Source organism: Podarcis raffonei, chromosome 3, assembly GCF_027172205.1.
Source record: "Podarcis raffonei isolate rPodRaf1 chromosome 3, rPodRaf1.pri, whole genome shotgun sequence".
Lineage (NCBI taxonomy): Eukaryota > Metazoa > Chordata > Lepidosauria > Squamata > Lacertidae > Podarcis > Podarcis raffonei.
Genome location: NC_070604.1, coordinates 64,884,987 through 64,904,102, shown reverse-complemented (window position 1 = coordinate 64,904,102; position 19,116 = coordinate 64,884,987). Strand labels below are relative to the sequence as shown.

The 19,116-nt window shown below is 42.8% G+C and overlaps 1 protein-coding gene across 2 annotated transcripts in view; it reads right to left on the bottom strand.

Annotated features, from left to right (window-relative positions):
* Positions 1-12,215: 12,215 nt before the first annotated feature.
* Positions 12,216-19,116, bottom strand: part of VTA1 (vesicle trafficking 1) — a 31,046-nt gene continuing 24,145 nt past the window's right edge. For both annotated transcript variants that reach the window (XM_053382062.1, XM_053382061.1), the window contains one exon: positions 12,216-13,319. In XM_053382062.1, the coding sequence (XP_053238037.1) occupies positions 13,174-13,319 (146 nt within the window). In that variant the 3' untranslated portion in view covers positions 12,216-13,173. The remainder of the gene's footprint in view (positions 13,320-19,116) is intronic.

Below are 19,116 nucleotides of genomic sequence, written 5' to 3'. Positions count from 1 at the left end.
AGTTTCTCAGAAAGGGCATGAAAAAGCTTTAGGAGTGAAAGGAAATTGGTAATTGGGGCTTTGGGTCTATTATATAAAGGCAACTGGGAGAAAGAATATAGCCTCTGAAATACAATGAAGAGAAGCTAAACAGCTAACTAGACTGTACAGACAAATGTGCGTAAACTGAGGCCTGTCTGCCTCCCTCCCTCCCTGTGTGTGTGTGTCTGTGTTTGTGTCTGTCCAAGAGTAAGGAACCTGTATGCGAGCAATGAAAATCATGGTGATGCATGCAGATAGAGTGCCCTCCAAGACAAGGTACTGTGACTTACCTAGGGGAAAGTGGGACAGAAATGTTCCAAAACAAATGTCCCAAGAGACCTCTAGTCATGTTCCACCTTGGAACAAGACAAAATTGCTTCACGGTGGGACTAGAGTGGAGGTCTCTCAGAGCCATTGTTCCCCAGCGTTTCTGCCCTACTTTCCCCCATATGGTACCAAGGCAGCTAACAGCATTGAGCAACACTATGAAATAAGGCTTACAGCTTGACCAAATGGAAAGCAGGATTCTTGTGGGAGGCTAATGCAGAAGATGGGTTCGGGTAACACCCCCCCTGCTGTGATCTTGCATGGACTCAAAGAAATAGATTCCCCCTTCCCACCACCATAAAAGACAGACTTAATTATAGCAGCATATGGATATGGGCTTGATTTTTTTTATGTTGAATTCATAAAACATAAATTAGTTCCAGCTACTACTGTTACAGCGGGCAACATTTTTACTCCAGACACATTCAACAGTGGAGAAAACAGTTTGGTCAAAGCTATATGTATATGAGACACTGGTCAGCATCGTGCAGACTTTCAAGCTTCCAGAAGAAATTAAAAACAATTAATTGGTTTATTTATATTGGAAGATATGTACCCCCCCCCACCAAAGTTTGCTTCTGAATCCCAGTTGCTGTAAATCACAGGAGGGGAAATGGCTCTTGTTTTCAGGTCCTGCTTGTGGGGTTCCTATAGGCATGGTCTGTAAGTTGGTCACTGTGAGAACAGGATGCTAGACTAGATGGGCCACTGGCTTGACCCAGTAGGTTTCTCTTATATTCTCAGGGTGATGTGATATATTCAGTATATAATAAAACAGACAGTAGTACAATGTTGTTGTTGTTGTTTAGTCGTTTAGTCGTGTCCGACTCTTCGTGACCCCATGGACCAGAGCACGCCAGGCGCTTCTGTCCTCCACTGCCTCCCGCAGTTTGATCAAACTCATGCTGGTAGCTTCAAGAACACCATCCAACCATGTACAATGGTTTCTGGTAAAGCTGTACTTCCCCATTGGTTCTCTAACATTCCAGCTACCACTCTGCAACTGAATGTCTTGGCCTAGAATGGACTGTGGAAGCAGCAGATGTTAAGACCAAGGCTTTCTCAGTGAGTTACTTCTGCTAACAACTCCAAGTTTCTAGCTGTCTGGCAGATTGAACTGAATGTACTTTGAGGCAAGTCCCAACAGTACATACAGTCCCAAGAGCAACACTAGAGCGGAGTCGGACAGTCCAAGGGTCAAATACAGATTCAGGTCCGATGCAATGAGAAAGGTTCGAAGTCAAGTCATGAGGCCAAATTCCCATCTCTGAAGATGATCCAGACTTGAATCCTAGGGTCAGTCCCAAAATCGCAGTCCAGTTTGCTCAGCTGGACACAGAGTCCTCTGCCTTTCTTCTCTTTTATTCCTCCCAATATTACTAGGGAACCCCCAAGGGAAGAAGGCTCAGAGCCAGGGGATTGGTGGTGGAATGATGATGAGTGGTCAGAGGGAGAAGACTGGGAGGAGGTATTGGAAGCTGAAGAGGTAACAGGACTTAGTGAGTAGGTGGAGTCTGTGGAGAGAGCAGTCCAGATTCAGAGGAAGAAACTGAAGCAGGAGAGGAGGGAGGCCAAGTGGCAGAGATGAGTCTGGCTGGGGAAGAGGCAGGGGGGTCTCTCCCTCCTGCTGCAAAAGGCACAGTCTCAAATTGCTTGGAAGAAACCCTGGGGAGGAGGGCACTTGGGCAGCTGTGGGGAGGCAGGGATCTTCAATCTCAGCACCTGCTTCCTGGGGGCAAGACCTGCTGGAAATGACTTGCTGTGCTCATTAGGCATGACCCTCTTTTGCAGATCTTGTTTGTGCTAGTAAATAGTTAACTCCAACTTGCTTGTGTGATTTACTGTTGTCTGTCTTCTGTCACTAGGCGCTTCTAGTTTGGCCTTCAGTCTGAGCAGGCCCTTCGCTTTCCACAGCTTGCCACAATGCCCCTGTGTCACATCTTGGGAAGGAGGCAGCAGCATCATGGTTGACTTGTTTCATGCTGATGCTGTCATATCTTCTCATTTTGACCAGCCCATTTGCATTGTACACTTTCTCTCATTCAAGGCACCATGAGATCAGGTGTGCAATACATGGAATCCGAGCTGTTTTCAATACTGGGTGAGTAGCCTTTCTTCTTAGCTATCTGACCGTCTATGGGATTAATTTCCAAGATCAGCAGCCATTGCTTTCCCAGATATTTGTACATCTGCTTGACGTGCAATTCCTTAGTCCCCATTTTCCACATCAGCCAAATATTTTTGTTGTTGTTGTTGTCAACTCTACCTCCTTTGGCTTCTACTATGGTACTTTATGCCAAGTCAAATTACCACATGAATGGATTGTGCAAAATTTTGTGGCTTTTTCCATTCTGCTTTCCAACAGATTCTCCATGAAAACTTGAAGCCATCTATTTTACAAAAGATGGGCAGCACGAACCAATCCATTCCATTCCAGGACAAATTCATGTGAAGGTTTTTTGTTTGTTCGTTTGTTTGCAAAAGCCTGGACCTGGAAGGTTTCAGCAACTAACATTATCTTCCTGGGCAAGATATTTTAAGTGGGTCATTTCTGACCAAATCCAACACTCTTGGATGAAACTGATTTTCTGGATCCATTTCAATCAGGTTCAGGGCTGGTTTTCGTGCAGAAACTGCACTGGTCACCCTATCAGATGACCCTTGCCAGGAAAGAGACAGGGGTGTTGTATGATTCTGTTAATCCTGCTGGGTCTCTCAGCAAATTTTGACACCACCTATCATGGTATCCTTCTAGACAGGTCTAAGCTAGAGGTTGGGTAACAGTTTCTGGGCAATTCTACTGCTCTCTGGGTGGCTGATTCTATAAGGTGGCACCATTTCTACTCATCTCCTAAGAACATAAGTTGAGCCTGCTGGCCCAATGACCAATGGCCCATCTAGTCCAGCATCCTGTTCTCACAGTAGCCAGTCAAATACCTGCTGGAAGCCTGCAAGCAGGACATGAGTACAACAGAACTCTCCCCACTTGTGGTCCCCAGATACCAGTATTCAGTGGCATACTGGCTCCAAAAATGGAGGCAGAACATAGCTATCATGGCTTATAGCTGTTGATAGTCTTGTCCTCTGCTGATTTGTCTAATTCTCCTTGGTGTGATGCTTTGGTGTCCCAGAGTGAAATATTTTTATTTTCCATGCTTTTTGTTGTCTACATCAGCAGTGGGAACGTTTGGCCCATGGACACAATTTGGCCCACCAAGTCTCCCCATTTGGCCTCCAAGGCTGTTTTGGTGAAGCCATGCCCATCTGCCCACTATATAAACAAAATAACAGGTAAGGATGTGGCAAGTCTGAAAGGGAGTTTCTAGGCAATGCCTAGCTGATCTTCAGTTCTTATAATAAACAGTGAAAGGAAGTCCTGACAATCAGCTGATAAACTTGCTTATTTTATTTTTATTTAACAAAATGCATATACCGCTTGGTAGTAAAAAGTAAAAAGGTGAAGGATTGAAGGACCCCTAGACAGTTAAGTCCAGTCAAAGGTGACTATGGGGTTGCGGTGCTCATCTCACTTTCAGGCCAAGGGAGCTGGTGTTTGTCCACAGACAGCTTTCCGGGTCATGTGGCCAGCATGACTAAACTGCTTCTGGCAGTTGGTACCTATTTATCTACTTGCATTAGCATGCTTTTGAATGGCTTGGTAGTAATAAAATGTCTAAGTGGCGATTGGCAAGTTGGTGGCCCCACTCATTTGTCAAACTTGGTGTGTGGGTAGGTGGGGTAGAGATAAGGATCTGTCATATTGGCTGGATCCATTTTTGTACCCCTGATCTACATGAAACTGTTGAATGAGATCATCCAGAGATTTGGAAAGGAGTGCTGTTAATATACAGATAACACCTATGCATTTCATACATCTATAGACTGGGGCATGGTCTGTTTGGCAGATTAAGATGGTGGGCATCCAACATGGATGGGAGCTGATCTTTGTTCCCATTCAGAAGAGGCACTGCTGCCTGTTGCCCAAGGGCTTGCTAGGGGAGGGCTGTAAGACATGGCATGGCCCATTCAGGCCATTGAGAGGCTCTTCGAAGCCCCTGGGCCCCTCAACCAACCATTGGCACTGACATGATCACCAAGTTAAATAAGCCATGTAGCTTGATAAAAATCCTCAATTTTGATTCAAGCCATACATGGACAGTGCTGAATTCCCTGAGAAATTGTAAATCAGTAGCGTCATGCTGGAGTTTCCATTTGAAATTCTTTGGTTGAAAGAGGACCACTGTAAGGTCAGCTGCAGGGTGTCCTGGTAAGTTGAAATGGTCTCCTACTGGCTTCTGGATATTGCCATTTCTGATGCCAGTGTTGTGTCTATATGCTATTCTGTGTAGACACTGTCCTGTTTGTCATACATAGGCTGCAGAAGGACATTGATGGCAGGTGATGGCATATATTGCACTGGAAGTGTGATGGCCTGGGATTTGGATTCAGATGCTGAACCTAAGGAATCCCAGCCTGCACAGGATTCCCCGCCTCCAGAACCAGTTGAGCCGGGGCTGGGGTTTGAGCCTGTAGGGTCTCACCTGTGCTGGATCCTCAGGTGCAGGCACCAGCTGAGTCTGCTCTGGCTCCTGAGGTGATGGAGGACCCATTGCCTGCAGGTGCTCCACTCTCAGCCCTGTCAGAGGAAGCTGAGGTTGCCTCTGAGTCCAGTAACCCTCCAGCCTCTCCTGAGCTGCAGAGGCTCAGGGCAGAGAGGTGGAGGGAACTAAGTTCCTGCAGGAGGAGTGCTCGCCTCCAGGCCAGGAGAGGTGAGTCACCTGAGGTTCAGGGCCGCCCTATGCCTCAGGGCAGATAAAAGCCAGTCAGCCATAGTCCCAAGTTGCGGGAGCAACATTGTTGGTAGCCAGTTCCTGCCTGAATCTTGTCCTGCTTTGCTGCCGAAGCTCCTAACCTCACCCGACTCCCGGCCCTGCACCCAGCCTCAGCTTTGATGGACTGCCTCCATATTGCACCTTCGACCTTGGACTGGACTCGGACCTCGCCTCTCACTCAACCCACGGGACCAGCACAGGAAGGGAGGCAATCCATAAAAAGCAGAACCATGAATTAGGGAGTAAATTGTGTTCAGGAGTTAGTGAGTAAATTGTGTTCAGGAGTTATTCACCAAGCACACTTCCATTAGTGGATTCAGTTAATCCTGTGGAATTCAGTTAATCCTGCAGAAAACATTCTACAGGAGTTGCTGCTGAAATAACAACCAATTTGCAGCTGTTATAAAGGAAAAACACACCCTATGATTAGATACCACCTCTCTGCCCCCAAATATAAGGCCTTCTGGCCTAGGTCCTTTTACCTGGTACAGTAAGTTTCAAAAAGAGAAGTGTCAAAAGTATGATTTGACAGAGTCCACATAGAGACAATATCTAAGTAGCCTGTATACTAAAATCTATTGCACCGTATTTAAAACATGGAGTCTCGGGCTGTTCTCTCAGAAGTACCAAAACATTTCCTGCAATAGTTCAGTTTTTTTTGGAGAGTGATCTTAAAGCATTATTTATGGATGTAATTATTCAAATTATTATTAACAGACTCTGAGTGGAATGTGGTATAAACTCAGTTCCACTTCCAGATTGAGAAAGCTGTTAATATTCCGGGCCAGTCTTGGAAGCAAAAAAGGAATGCTTTGCAGCTTGCTCAAAGTGTAATCAAATTATGATACCCAAAAGGCTTCCCTCTCTTTCCCGTTACTCACTTCTGTCAAATGTTAACACTTCAAAACACAAGAGCTACTTTGTTGTATCAGATGAAAGATCCATCTAGTCCAACATTCTACAGTAGTCACTGCCCCAGGGAAGCAGACGAGCAGGGCATGATGGGGGCTGCAATCTGCTCTGATTGTGGAGTATTAAGGGAGGGGTAGTACATCATGCTCCTTCTGGAGTAGTTTGTTCACTGTTGGTCCCCACGTGAACTCAGCTCTCATCTGTGGCTCTTGGAAGCTGTCAGTATGTGACTGCCACACCCTGGAAAATGGCTTTGACTGGCCAGCTAAGCCAGGTGCGAGTAGCCAATGGGTCTCAAACCCTCAGCGAGCTAAGGACTTCCCCTGCATGCAAAGATAGGGTCCAGTGCATTGAGTGGACGAGACCAACAGTGGGTCCAACAGTCAATAAGGTGGTTTTTGCATGTGCTGTAGAGGGCAGTGAGGGGCACACATTGGCAATCCTATTAATTTATTTAAGCCATTTATATCCCACCCTTCATCTAAAGTGCTCAGGGAAATAGCAAGGCTTAAGAAAAGAGAAATCAAAGCACAACATCGCAATAAAGCAATCTTGTTTTTGGCAAAATAACCCCACTGTTCAACAGAAGTCAAAGATCTTATTACTGACGGAAGAAGGAGGTCTTCAGCAGACACTGAAATACAGTCAGTGTTGGTGCCAGCTCAACATCTGATAATAGTAGGGGGGGATGCTGGGGTGCCATTGCTGAGAAGACCCTGTAAGCCTCCTTTTTGCTAAGCTCAATTTTACTGCTTATAAGTTTAAATGAAATATTCGGAGTATTTGCATCTTTCTTCCTGCCCACACTCCTCTTGATAGCTGTCTGCGTAAAAGTATTTGGATGCAACATGTCTATGATGTTCTGCATCTCTATCCCCAAAAAGCCAATTTTATTTTTCTATAGGATTTAGTAAAGTTACACCATGGACGAGTGAGGCTCTGGGATGTGTGCCATGCTTCTTTCGTCCTTATGTGTCATTTATCATGCTGAAGTTTCAAAGGCTATAGCCTCTGTTTTCTATTATTCCTGACGAGACACAAACATAGCCACTATACTGAACAGAACTGCATTTCAGTTGACACTTTGAACAATTTACAGGACATCTTCATCTTATTATAGAGTCCACATGGTATAAAATAAGTGGAGCATCTCATTAAAAAAACCAAAGGAGAAAAAGGAAGAGGATCCTGGTTTCTTGATGAAATAAATGAGTGCTAGGCAGCGAGAGAACTTTGATTGCAGTGCTAGGCACCCCTTTTAACAACCATCTTTGCTTTGAAAGTTTTCAGGAGAGACAAGAGTTAAAGGCTTGCAAAGTATGCATATAGTTAAGGCTCCTCGGGTCTTAGGGGGGCCCTGTTATTGGTACACATGGTTAACTAAGAGGATACCTTCAAAATGTGACTATAAGCAAGAAATTGCCATTGCTGAAGTTCAGTATTTCAGTTTGTTGCATTGTTTTCACTCTTCATTTCTCCAGCTTCCTGATTAAAGATCCATTTGAGCCATGAAGGTCTTCCTTCTTTTGCATGGACTGTGGTGATCCACACTCAGGAGTGAATTTGCTATTAGTAGACAAGATGGATTTTTAAAAGGTAAAACTTCAGCCTTTTGTCTTTGCTGAGATCCACAGCAATAAACATAAAATCTAATCGTTTAACTTATTCCAGTCTTCCCTTTTCCGGCCAATGAATCTGGGATTCTAAGTCCTGGCAAGCATGAAGAATGACACAACACCCAGGGCAGCAAAGCCACTTGCACATTTTTCATAATCTTCTGCTGAATCATTTCAGATTGGTTGTATGCAATGCAAGGAGTATAAGGAAGGAACCTCTCCATCACCCAAATCCAGACTGGTTTGCCTAAGGGAGAGCCGCTTCATGTTTGATATTTTAGCACGGTGTGATTGTACAAAGGGAAAGTTTTCTACTGGGAAACTCTTCAGGCTGGCTCAAGGCATTTTGCTGCCTGAGGCAGAGCAACACATACACAGCACTCTATGAGATCACCTAAGGCAGAAAATTTACAGTGCATATGATCATTGCATACTATGTTTTAAGGAATTTTGTACACCACCATAGGAGGGGAATTGTGCCTTGAAATATGGTTTATAAAGCATTTAATAAATAAAATATAAATTGTGCAGGTGCCTCCCTCCCTCCCTGAAGTACACTAATGATATATTAAATCGCTAGCAACCTGTTGCCCTTTTTTGTGACACCTTAAAAATCAGTTGCCTGAGGCAGCCGCTTTCATCTGTCCAGAGCACTCCACATTGTGAGAATAAAACCTTTTCTTTCTGCTTCCTGTCATGCACTCTCTTGCAGATTCTGAGATCATTCCTCAGGATTGAGCACCTGTATGTAAGAAGCTGCAGCAAATTGCTTTGACATGCACTTTTTTAATGTTGCACTCTAATTAAATACATCCATGTGCAGGCCCCTTGATCAGGGTGGGGGGAGAATTAGTGGACTAAGGGAAAGTCCTGGAGCTTGGGCATCTTAAAGTCATAGAACTGTAAAGGGAAGGGACCCCAAGGGTCATCTAGTCCAACCCCCTACAATGCAGGAATCTCAGCACATGGTATTCCATCAAATTTGCAGCACTGACTACATGGGACACACAAGAGAGATGTAATTTGGTACAGCTTGGGAATTAATGTCCACAGGTGCAAGACTATTAACATTATCGGAGACTGCATCCTGTTAATTTTAATGGAGCAGAACAGCAAGCTAGCTGGGCAGAATGCACTGCGATTTGGTGCTGGGTTTTCATGCACCAGAGAGAGTGAGAGAGAGCACTAACAGGCATCCTCAAACCTCTGCAAATTTTGGAGCAAATGTCCTCAACCTCCTTGCTATTGAGATTTTCTTTATACTCTTTATACAGACTTTAATTCACAGCTCCGCTTTGCTATGGCTCTTTGGAATGAAGAAAGCCAAGGCTATGGGTTTAAGTATCAGGAAGTAAAACCAAAATGTTTTGACATTTGATGTGAAAATAAACCGCTCCAAATTCTTTCTCCTGTTTGTTGTGTGCAAACAGAATAGCTCGCAGATAATGGGCAAGTGAAATTGGTTCACAAGATATTCTGTTCCATCCTGAAACAGGTGTGCATTTTGTGTCATCCAACCAACGGCACCCGTTTAGACAAGTCCCCCAGCAATAAGCAGCACCTGTGCACTTGGTAGGAAATCAAATGACGCAACCACCTGGTGCCCATTCCATGTTCAAGACATTAATGGGGCCAGACAAGGAGGCAGGTGGCTACCATCTGATAGCATCATCCAGGCACATCCACTGGCTTCTGCCTGTTGACTTAATCCCCTAACTTCAGCCTTCCCACTTCCATGAGTTTCTTCTATTCATGAGTACAAAGGTAACACCACTGGAGGACGGCTAGATGAATCTGTAGGGGGTACCACTCTGGGTTAAACCAAGTGAGTGCCGGGGGGGGGGAGTGTGGAACTTTCAAGGAAAAGGTGCTAAATAAAGAAGCTTGTTCTACTTAAAAGGTCAGAGTTCAAGGTCTTAAATGACAATCCCTGGAAGATTCCATGGACAGAAGCAGCTTTTCGGTAAACACAGCTCTGCTTCTGTGACTGGAAGCTTCTGTGAACGGAGCAAAAGAGATAGGAGCCAAGCCCTAACCTCCAGCACTCCCACAGAGCTTTCAACTGGCTACTGCACTTAAGTGCTCGAGAAGCAGTTGTATATCACTGGCAAAAACATTTCATTTTAGAGAGTTTTCCATGTTCAACTAACGCCAGAGAAAGTTGGAGGACGTAGTCTTCTCTATTTTTGGAATCTGCAAGTGTTCCAGGTTTTATTTGGATGAAAAATACTACAGACGTTTCTCCTGGCTTTGCTAATCTGAACCTCCACACACAAAGAGAACAGAGGATTCCCAAGTGAGTTCTTTGAAAGATGCTTACAGTTCAGGAAAGCTGAACCCAAGAAACGGATTATCTGTGCATACGTGTGTACGTGCGTGTGTGCAGCAACAATTAAAACACAGGTCTTTATCATTGCAGCAATGTATATATATAACAAAATCAAGGTCATTCCTTGATGGGAAACATAATTCCTTAATTATGCATTAGGCCAGGAACAGCCAAAATGGTGTTTTTTTCAGTGTCCAGGGGATATAACTCCCATAATTCCTGGCCACTGAGCCTGATGACAAGGGTAATAATACCCCAGCGCCGGTGAAGAGAAGTGCTCTCTGAGGTTGAATTCAATTTACTGCATGATGTAAGGGTATACAATATGGTGCCCTCCAGGTATTATTGGACTACAACTCCCATTTTCTTTTCAACAGCCATCCTCCGTCCAAGCTGCTCTTGAGGATTCCCTGACTCTCTGAAGCAGGGGGCAGGTGGATCTTTTTGGCTCCATGGGCCAGACCCTTTTCAGGATCTGCCTCGTGGGCCAAATGTCCAAGGTGGGCAGGGCTGCAAACTTGTTAAAAACCCTTTGTGTTCCACTTGAAGCGGGAAGACTCACAAAGGCTTTTGCAAGCCTCTTTCTGCCTCTTTTAAGCTCTTGATCTCTGCGGCCAAGTGCTTTAATGCAGTTGCCATGCTTCTGTTGAAAAGCACGGGGATTCGTAAAGATTCAAAGTGTTTGAAACCCTTCTCCTCTCTTAAAGAGTGGGGAGGCTGCTCTTTAAAGCAGTCCACATGATTCCATTGGGAGTGCAGGAACTGTATTAAAGCATCAAAGGGCCCATTTGAAGCAGCTTTCCCCCTCCTTTAAAGGGGCAGGGAGACTGTTTTGAATGGTGCTTTGCACTGCTTCTCCTGTAAGCAGTAAAACAATAAACAGGATGGTATTACAATGTCTACTGCAATAGACACAAGGCAACTGTCTGTAAATAAACAAAATAAAAATGGCAGAAGTAGCTTCTTTCCCAAATCAAGTTTTATCTTAAACAATAGCAAACACAGTAAATAGTTTACTTGTTATATGTCAGTGGTTCAGGTCTCATTTCTTCTCTTTCCAAAATAGATCTTGAACAATTGCAAACACAGTAATAAAGAGTCCATTTGTGATATACCAGTGGTTCAGTGCTCGGATGTAGTTCCGGTAATCCTACGTTTTATCACTAAATATCTTGGTCATCGAGCCGACAATTCTATTGTAACAGAATTCCGCTGAATTAACAAGTAGAATAAGGAAAATTAAAAATCAAAATGAGGAAAATCAATGTATTTTAAATTTTTTAGATATTTAGTGACAAAACACTGGATTATCGGAATGACATCTGAGCACTGAACCACTAGTATATCACAAGAGGACCCTCATACCTGGGTTTCCAGCAACTGGTATTCAGAAGCATACTGCCTCCAACAGTGGTGGCAGAACATAACCATCAGGGTTAATAGCCATTGATAGCCTTATCCTCCATGATTTTTTCTTTTTCTTTTTGCATGGGCAAGTGATGGATAAAAGAATGGACGAGCCTGCTCCCTCCCAGCACACATATGTTCTTCCTGCATGTGCAAATGATTGCTGAGTTCAAACTTATTATGGATTGGTTCTAGTTTAATGGAACCTAAACACCTTGTGGAATATAAATGTCTGAATATATTGGGAATGTCTAGTATAATATACACTGATAGATTTAACTCAATACCTTGCTTCCAGGCAAGATTCCAGGCAAGATTGCAGTTCTAGCCTTGAGCTGATTATTCCTTTCAAAAAGTTATTAAGCTTCTAAGTCTGAACCTGGTACTCTGAACCTGGATCAACCAAAATGATCAAGGGTTGATGCCTCCATTCAACAGCCACTGAGTGAATCCTATGGGGTGGTGCATCAGGCATGGAGGAGAGCAGTGGTGACAGGCCTACTGTCTCTTGGGAAGATGCAGCCACTGATCAAGTAGGTCGCCTTTTGTGTGATTTCCCAACTTGCCTGCCCAATGTCCCACCTGGCAACTAAAGAAAGCTTTGGGCCATCCAATCCTATTCATGCTGATCTGTGGCTGTGTGTACCTGATTCATCCAAGGCCCTCCGAGTACACCTGATCTGAATCGGGCCTCAGCTGAATCTGATGCACCCCCTATCCCATTATGTAGAAAATACGCAGGACTAAAACTAAGACTAGCGATTTAGTGCATTTGATACTAAAAGGCTTTTATTCCTTATTAAACAAGCATAGACACCTGTTAACATTATATGAGTAATTCAACACCACATGTAAAGGGTGCAAGATGCTTTAATGGAGTCTACAATCTACTATTAGTTGAAAACTTAAATTTATGTAGCAATTTCCCCATCTGGCTACAGATGCAAATAAAAATACCCCCCAAACCCAAATAACAGCAAATCCAGATACTTCGTTATAGCAATGGCCTCTTTCTAAGATTCAGAACACAAATAGTCTCAAAGTTCAGGATGCAGCCGGCTTTTGGACTTCAGACACATCTTTCCTTTGATTCCTTTTATCTTCATACATGAAATAAACCGTACAAAGGGGAAAGAAACCAGAAACAAAGTACAGCATAGAGCTTTGATGAGTGCTGGAATCACACAGCATTAAGATGCTTTTGCCTCAAGTATCTTTAAAGCTCCCTACACCTTTCTAGTCCTCAAAAAAGCCTCCTTCTGCCTCTTTTTGGCATATCACAATCTTATGGTATAATGCTCCAAAATCATCACCTGAACTTTAAAACCCTTCTGCATTTCCAAATTATTTTATTTTATACTTCAGACAAATTCCAAACGCACTAACTCCCCCTTTTCATTTTAAAATAAATAAAAATTAAATGTTTTTTTTTTAGTAGCTCAAATGTTGGGGCATTCTGCAACATTGGACAAGAAATGCCTAGAATTTGGCATCTCGTGCTCAAACCACTGTCCCCAGATGGTTCTTGTTTCTCTGCCAATAAATGAAGACAGGCTGTAGTTCCAGACTAGACTACAGAAAGATCTGATAACAGAGACACAGATTTTGTTTTCTTGTCACAGAAATCAAAAGCTTTTGTGCAACCGTGTTTCCCCGACAGGCTGAAGGTAGGAGTAATGGACTGTTCAAGTTTTCAAAGCGCAAGTCATGAATCCGGCGGACAAAGGCATCATTCTCTGCCTGTAGTCAGTAACTTGAGGGCTTTCTGTAGATTTTGCACAGCAGTGCTCACATCTTCATATTGCAAAGCACTGCCAGCATATTTGCAATATTTCTGGGCCTTGGCAAAGTCTTCGGGACTCAAATGAATTTCCCCTGTGAAAATCAAGAGAGAGGATTAAGAATCAAGGCCACTGCATTATGCACATATTTACTTAACCACTTGAAATGCTTTGGAAATATCAATGGTGAATGCTAAAGTTGTCTGATACCCTTTATGAGTAAGCCAATACTTTGAGAGAGATTTGCCCTTTATCTGAAGCCACTAAGGAAAGCTTTTAAAAACGCCACTCAGTTAAGGGTAATCATGTTACAATGTGCACAAAAACAAGGACAATGTCTCATGCGTTAACCTTACATTTCCTTCCCTCCCGCTCCAGCCTGGAACACAACTAAGGCCATTCATGCCGCCTTGGTGTAATTTGTCTAGATACAGGAACATCCCCTGTTACAAGATACACCCATTCCTTGATGCAAGATATGCACACCGTCACATTTCTGTCCTCCAGTTAAACAGTGTCAAATATGTACTTAATGCAGCAGCAATTTAATATAGAATGATATACTTCTGCCTATTTGTATTAAAAGAAAATGTCAGGAGGTGCTCACTTGTAATAAAATGATACAAGTTCTCCAGACTTAGAGCAAACTTGTGAAAGTTTGTTACTGTTAATGTCTCAACAAAGTACGATACAAAGCAGAAGGTAAGAGGAAGGGTGGAATAAATCCTCTGGCCTGTTTTGTCAGAGTGGTATTTAGCCATTTTTTAAAAAATCTGCTTCATTTTGTTTGTGTCATTGTTAAGTAAGTGGCCTTGGGCTGATGCTTGCCTGAATAAAGATGGCAATATTAAGTGGTGAGTGGCAAAGAAACAAGCCTACATAAATAAGCTAAAGTAAGAAACAGCAGATTCCTGACTTTGGATCACAAATCCCCCATTAGCTGAGCTACTACAACAACAGAAAATGTTCACAAATCTGCCAACAGAATGCCAACAAATGCTGCCATGTCTGAGGCTGCATTAACAGGAACAAAGGCAAACAACCAAAGGAGTTTGAGTAGGCGGAGGGAAAAATCTGTTTATCTTTTATGATGTTCTGCGGTCAGGGAGACCAAGAGGGTATGGTGAAGTATATTCTGCATACTGATTTACAGAACAATCTTAAGGTGGTGGTAGATTTGAAGGTAGAGAAATTGCCACTTCTGAAGCTCGGCCAACTCATGCCAAAAGACGTGTGTGGATTTTCTGTCGTTTGTTTTCCCCATTCAGCCTTTTAAAATTCCTCCCTTCAATGTTAATGGGAGGGAAAATAACTATGTGTGTCCCAGGACTACAGTACTTTTGGGGAACAAGGAAGCTTTGGACTGGTGGACCAAGGCCTCCCAAGATGCAGCCCAGGAGAAATGCTCCATTTTGGGCCCTCTGTCTATGCAGCATGACCACAGACAGAGACAACACTTCCCGCTAAACCGGGGAGGCCACCATCAATGGACCTCCCCCTCTCCACTGGAAAACAGCTTCCAGCAGCCCCTTCAGCTGTTGCTCCTGGAAGTTTAAGATTTATTCCTTACACTAACCCACTAGAGTTTTATTTGATTTGTAGCTTGCCCCATTCCAAAGGCTTAAGATGAGTAATAGCATGTTAAAATACCTTTACAAATCCTGAATTTCAGCAGTTATATTGCCCTAGTCGTAGCCACCAGCTGAAAGAGTATCTCACACAGCTTTTGGAAGATCCTCATATTTGAGCTTTGGTAAGTCTCCAAGGGAAAGAATATTCTACTCATATTGAAGAACGCCCCCTGAGAGGATGACTCAGCACCTCTCTGTATGCCCTTAGTTCAAAACTGGCACATATTTTGAAAATTTAAGGCAGCAATCCCAGTCAATCTTAAGAGGTAATGACAGAACATAAAGAACCAGAAGCAGTATGTTCTAGCTGCAAGTCTCCAGTATTATGTACACATGTGTTTTTATTGTATTGTGTTTAATTTATGACTGCTATTTGCCTTGGAGGATCTGTGTTGCGCTCAAAGGCAGGTCAAAATGTTTTATAAAAAATAAATAGTATTTTGAATGTACACACTTCACCCAGGAAACTGCTTCAAATGTGGTAGAATATTTTATACATACAGTTTACAATTTAAAGCTATGCCCACCACCAAACTAATCATGCCAACAAACGGACCGGTTAAATATATGTCAATTCACCATCTTTTGTTTGACCACAAACAAATATTGGTAAATATTTCAAAAATCCACGATGCATATGGTGCTCGAAGAATTGGCCTGTTGTCTACTTAGGCCAGCCGCCTTTAAAAACTGGTGTTTCTTATTTCAATAATTGCTGAATTTTGCTAAACATCACAATCCTAGGCATGTTTACTCAGATACAAGTCCAATGAGTCCACCTGAGGTTTAGGGGGCATTCCTAATCCTGAATACTGCCTGGTGGGACCGAACAGAGTGGTGGAACAATGGCTGAGGTGGGGAAGAGTAGGCATGCCAGCCTGGAGTTGGTGCAGTGATTAAGCCCAATGCTGATGACAGCAGGAAAAGCTCAGGATCCAATGGATCCCCGGCTGGCTCCCTATGCTTGGTGTACTCTGTTTTGGGGCTTGTTGCTGGTTGCTGCCAGCAGGGATCCCACAGGTGGCACTTTTTTTCTGCCCCAGCGTTCAGCGTTCTGCTGGCAGAAGGGAAAGGTGTGTGCCAATGAAGTGACACTGGTGTCACCCTGTAGATGGTGGCTGGTAGATGCCAGCAGGGCTGGGAGGAGATATACCTCTGTTTAATTCAAACTCACTCATCACTCCCTTGACTGGGGGGGTGGGTTGGGTTGCTCTGGTATTCAGTAGTTAAGTGTGTTTGGGATTGCAGACTTGCTTGTGAAGTTTGTTCAGAGCAGCCTTTCTTAACCTTGGGTCCCTAGATGTTGTTGGACTACAACTCTCATCATTGCTAGCCAGCATGGTCGGTGGTCAGGGATGATGGGAGTTGTAGTTCAAGAACATCTGGGGACCCAAGGTTGAGAAAAGCTTGTTTGGAGTGTTGTCTAGGATTCAATTTTAGAACAGCGGAGGCATCAACCCTGCCTGGTCAAACGTGCTGCTTTGAGAAAGAGCACCCCATTAAACTGACACATGCATGTTGAATTAGGGTTTTTGAAAACCCTAAACAAACATTAGCCCCACCCTTGAACTAATTTGGGACAGGATCCAGGGTGGAACAGGATTTCCCCAGGTCATTCTAGGGTGGGTTAGCCAAATTCAGAATCCACACATTAAGGCCATAAGGCAAATGCATGGACTATAAACTAGCCATTCTACCAGAGCATTAAATGTTACACTAATTATTGTGTAAAATAATCACTGTCAAATAGACCAAGTTCAATGCTGAATACACAGGACTTATATTACTTTCCTAATTTAAAATACTAACACAGTTCCAACCGTGACGTGCACAAACTGATGACTGTTCAAGTTCACATTTAACATTTAGTCAATAGTGACCTCTCCTCCTTTTGAAAAACACAGCAAGAACAAATTACCCCAAAGACCATCTTGAGGACATTTTGTTTTTTCATATTATGATGCCAAAAGCAACTTTAAAATCATTCTTTTAGAAAACAGTCAAGGCATCCATCCAGTATTCAACTGATTTTCTGGAACAAAGCCTAAATTAACCAATCTAATCTTATTTTTACAGTACCTACTCTATTACATGTTCTGTTGGCAACAGGCCTTATTTATTATTATTGAGGCCCACTTCAGATACCATTATAGCAACATTTCAGGAAAGGGTTTATAATATTTGTAAATGAAAGGCAGAGAAAACTGGAGTTATTAAAAAAAACCCCGAACATTTAGAAAGTTAGCTTACATGCTAGCTGCTTTTAAATCTGCATCATTTGAAAGGACTAAATTCTGAAATACCAAAAATATTGACACATGGGTGAAGCTGTGCTTTATGCAGCCTGAAAGAAGCCAGACTCTCTTCAAATCCAAGGATAATATTGGTATAGTAGTTATATTCATTACATGAAATGTGACAGTGCAGAGTTAACTTCCACCAAATATGAATCTTTCAGCTAGGCAGTTAAGGACCTGATATGGAAACTGAAAATGCATTTAGATCAGGGATAAAGAAATTAGGCTAACAAGGAAGGAAAGCTTTTTAAAATGAAAACTGGCGTCTGACAAAACTTGTATCTGTTTAAAAACTGGCTTCACACTTGCTCCTCTGATTACAGAATTTGCTTGAAAAGCATACTTTTATTCCAAAACAGTAGTTACGTTTATCTGTGGCTGCAAACAGAGTCATGTGGTACCTTAATTATTTTTTAAAAAATTGCTGGGACATAAGCTTTTGAAGCTACAACCCACGTCATCTGATCCATTAAGAGAATTCTGTGCATCGTCTCAAGTGCTAGATGCACAAATCCAGATCAATACCTGCTATCCAATGCCCTTTTGCAAATCCAGTTCCTGATTTTCCAGGTACACATAATGTTTGTATAGTCCATATACATCCATGCCTGTGACCTTCACTCCAGCTCCATCACCCTCAAATGACCCCGCCCTTCTTTTGCTGCCTCTTCTGTTTGGAACTCCATCCCAGGACACTTTGAGTGTTCTTTCAAATCCCATCTGTTCAGCGATACTGTTAGCACAACCCCCTAAATACTCTACTGTAACCAAGCCTAAGTACATGTAACTGAAATAAAGCATTCTTTTCCTGCTTTCCCCTGTCTTTACTTTCCTCCCTTTCTGTTCCTCTGTATCAAATTATAGCCTGTAAACTTTATGGGCAGGGACATGCCTTTTGTGCTGTGTAAAGGCACTGTGAGCATTGATGGTACAATAGCAATAATTACTGCATTATCACATTGAATAAGAACACACAAGGGTATATTGCTGAAGGTGCTTTGCACAAGGAGAAATAAAAACTACTTCCTATTGGTGAATGGGAGATTATGGAGTGGGTTTCAGATTGTAGAACTCAGCACGTAACAGTATATGTATATGGAATTAAAGTGCAAGGGATTGCATGCCAATTATAAAAATGAATGCAGCAGTAGTTCTTGTATAGCTAGACAACCCTAGGCCCCCAAATCACATCTGTCTGCCAATGCATTATTTTATCAGCACATTATTGCTGGGCAGCTGTACGCCACACCCACAGAATGGCTGTTCTTGGAGAAAGGTTAGAAGAGAAACTCTGCGGCACAGAATTTCACCAGCCCTAGTTTCCTAGTCAAACAAAAATAATGACAACACAGTATCAACAGTCTGATTCTGCTTAATAACTTGGCAAATTAAACATTTAGTATGATCTAGCAGGCAGACAATGCAAAGTTGATAGGCCGATTCTTATGCCTGTACAATAGGGCAGCCTTTAACCTATACTTAACAGTTGTTAAAGGAAGAATTTTAGCCTCAGCCAATTTTTCAGAGCTGGCGCCCTTCATCCTCTCCTCATTTTTATAGTCTACAGGACACAGAGGCTTGTTCTGAGAAAGTATTTGAAAACATACTCCTCAGTTAGCTGTAAAATTACCGAATATCCAAGGTCTACAGTGGTGGGGGTGGTTATATTTCTAAAAAAAATTGCTTTCACATATTATTATTCCTGCAAGGCCACTTTCATAACACATTACCTCTCAGGCACAAGCTGGAATGTCTAGTCCAAAGAGTATTTTCAGTTATGCGGGCAAGACTTTTGCTACTCTGCAAATGTAACTTGAATTCCCGATTCAAGATTATAATGATGGTCATAATCTTAAATACTCTTACTTGTGAGTAGATTTCACTGGACTCAGCAAGACTTGCTTTCAAGTAAATAGATGTGCTTCTAGCTTTAGGTATGAAACTCTGTTTTAATGCAGGCTGC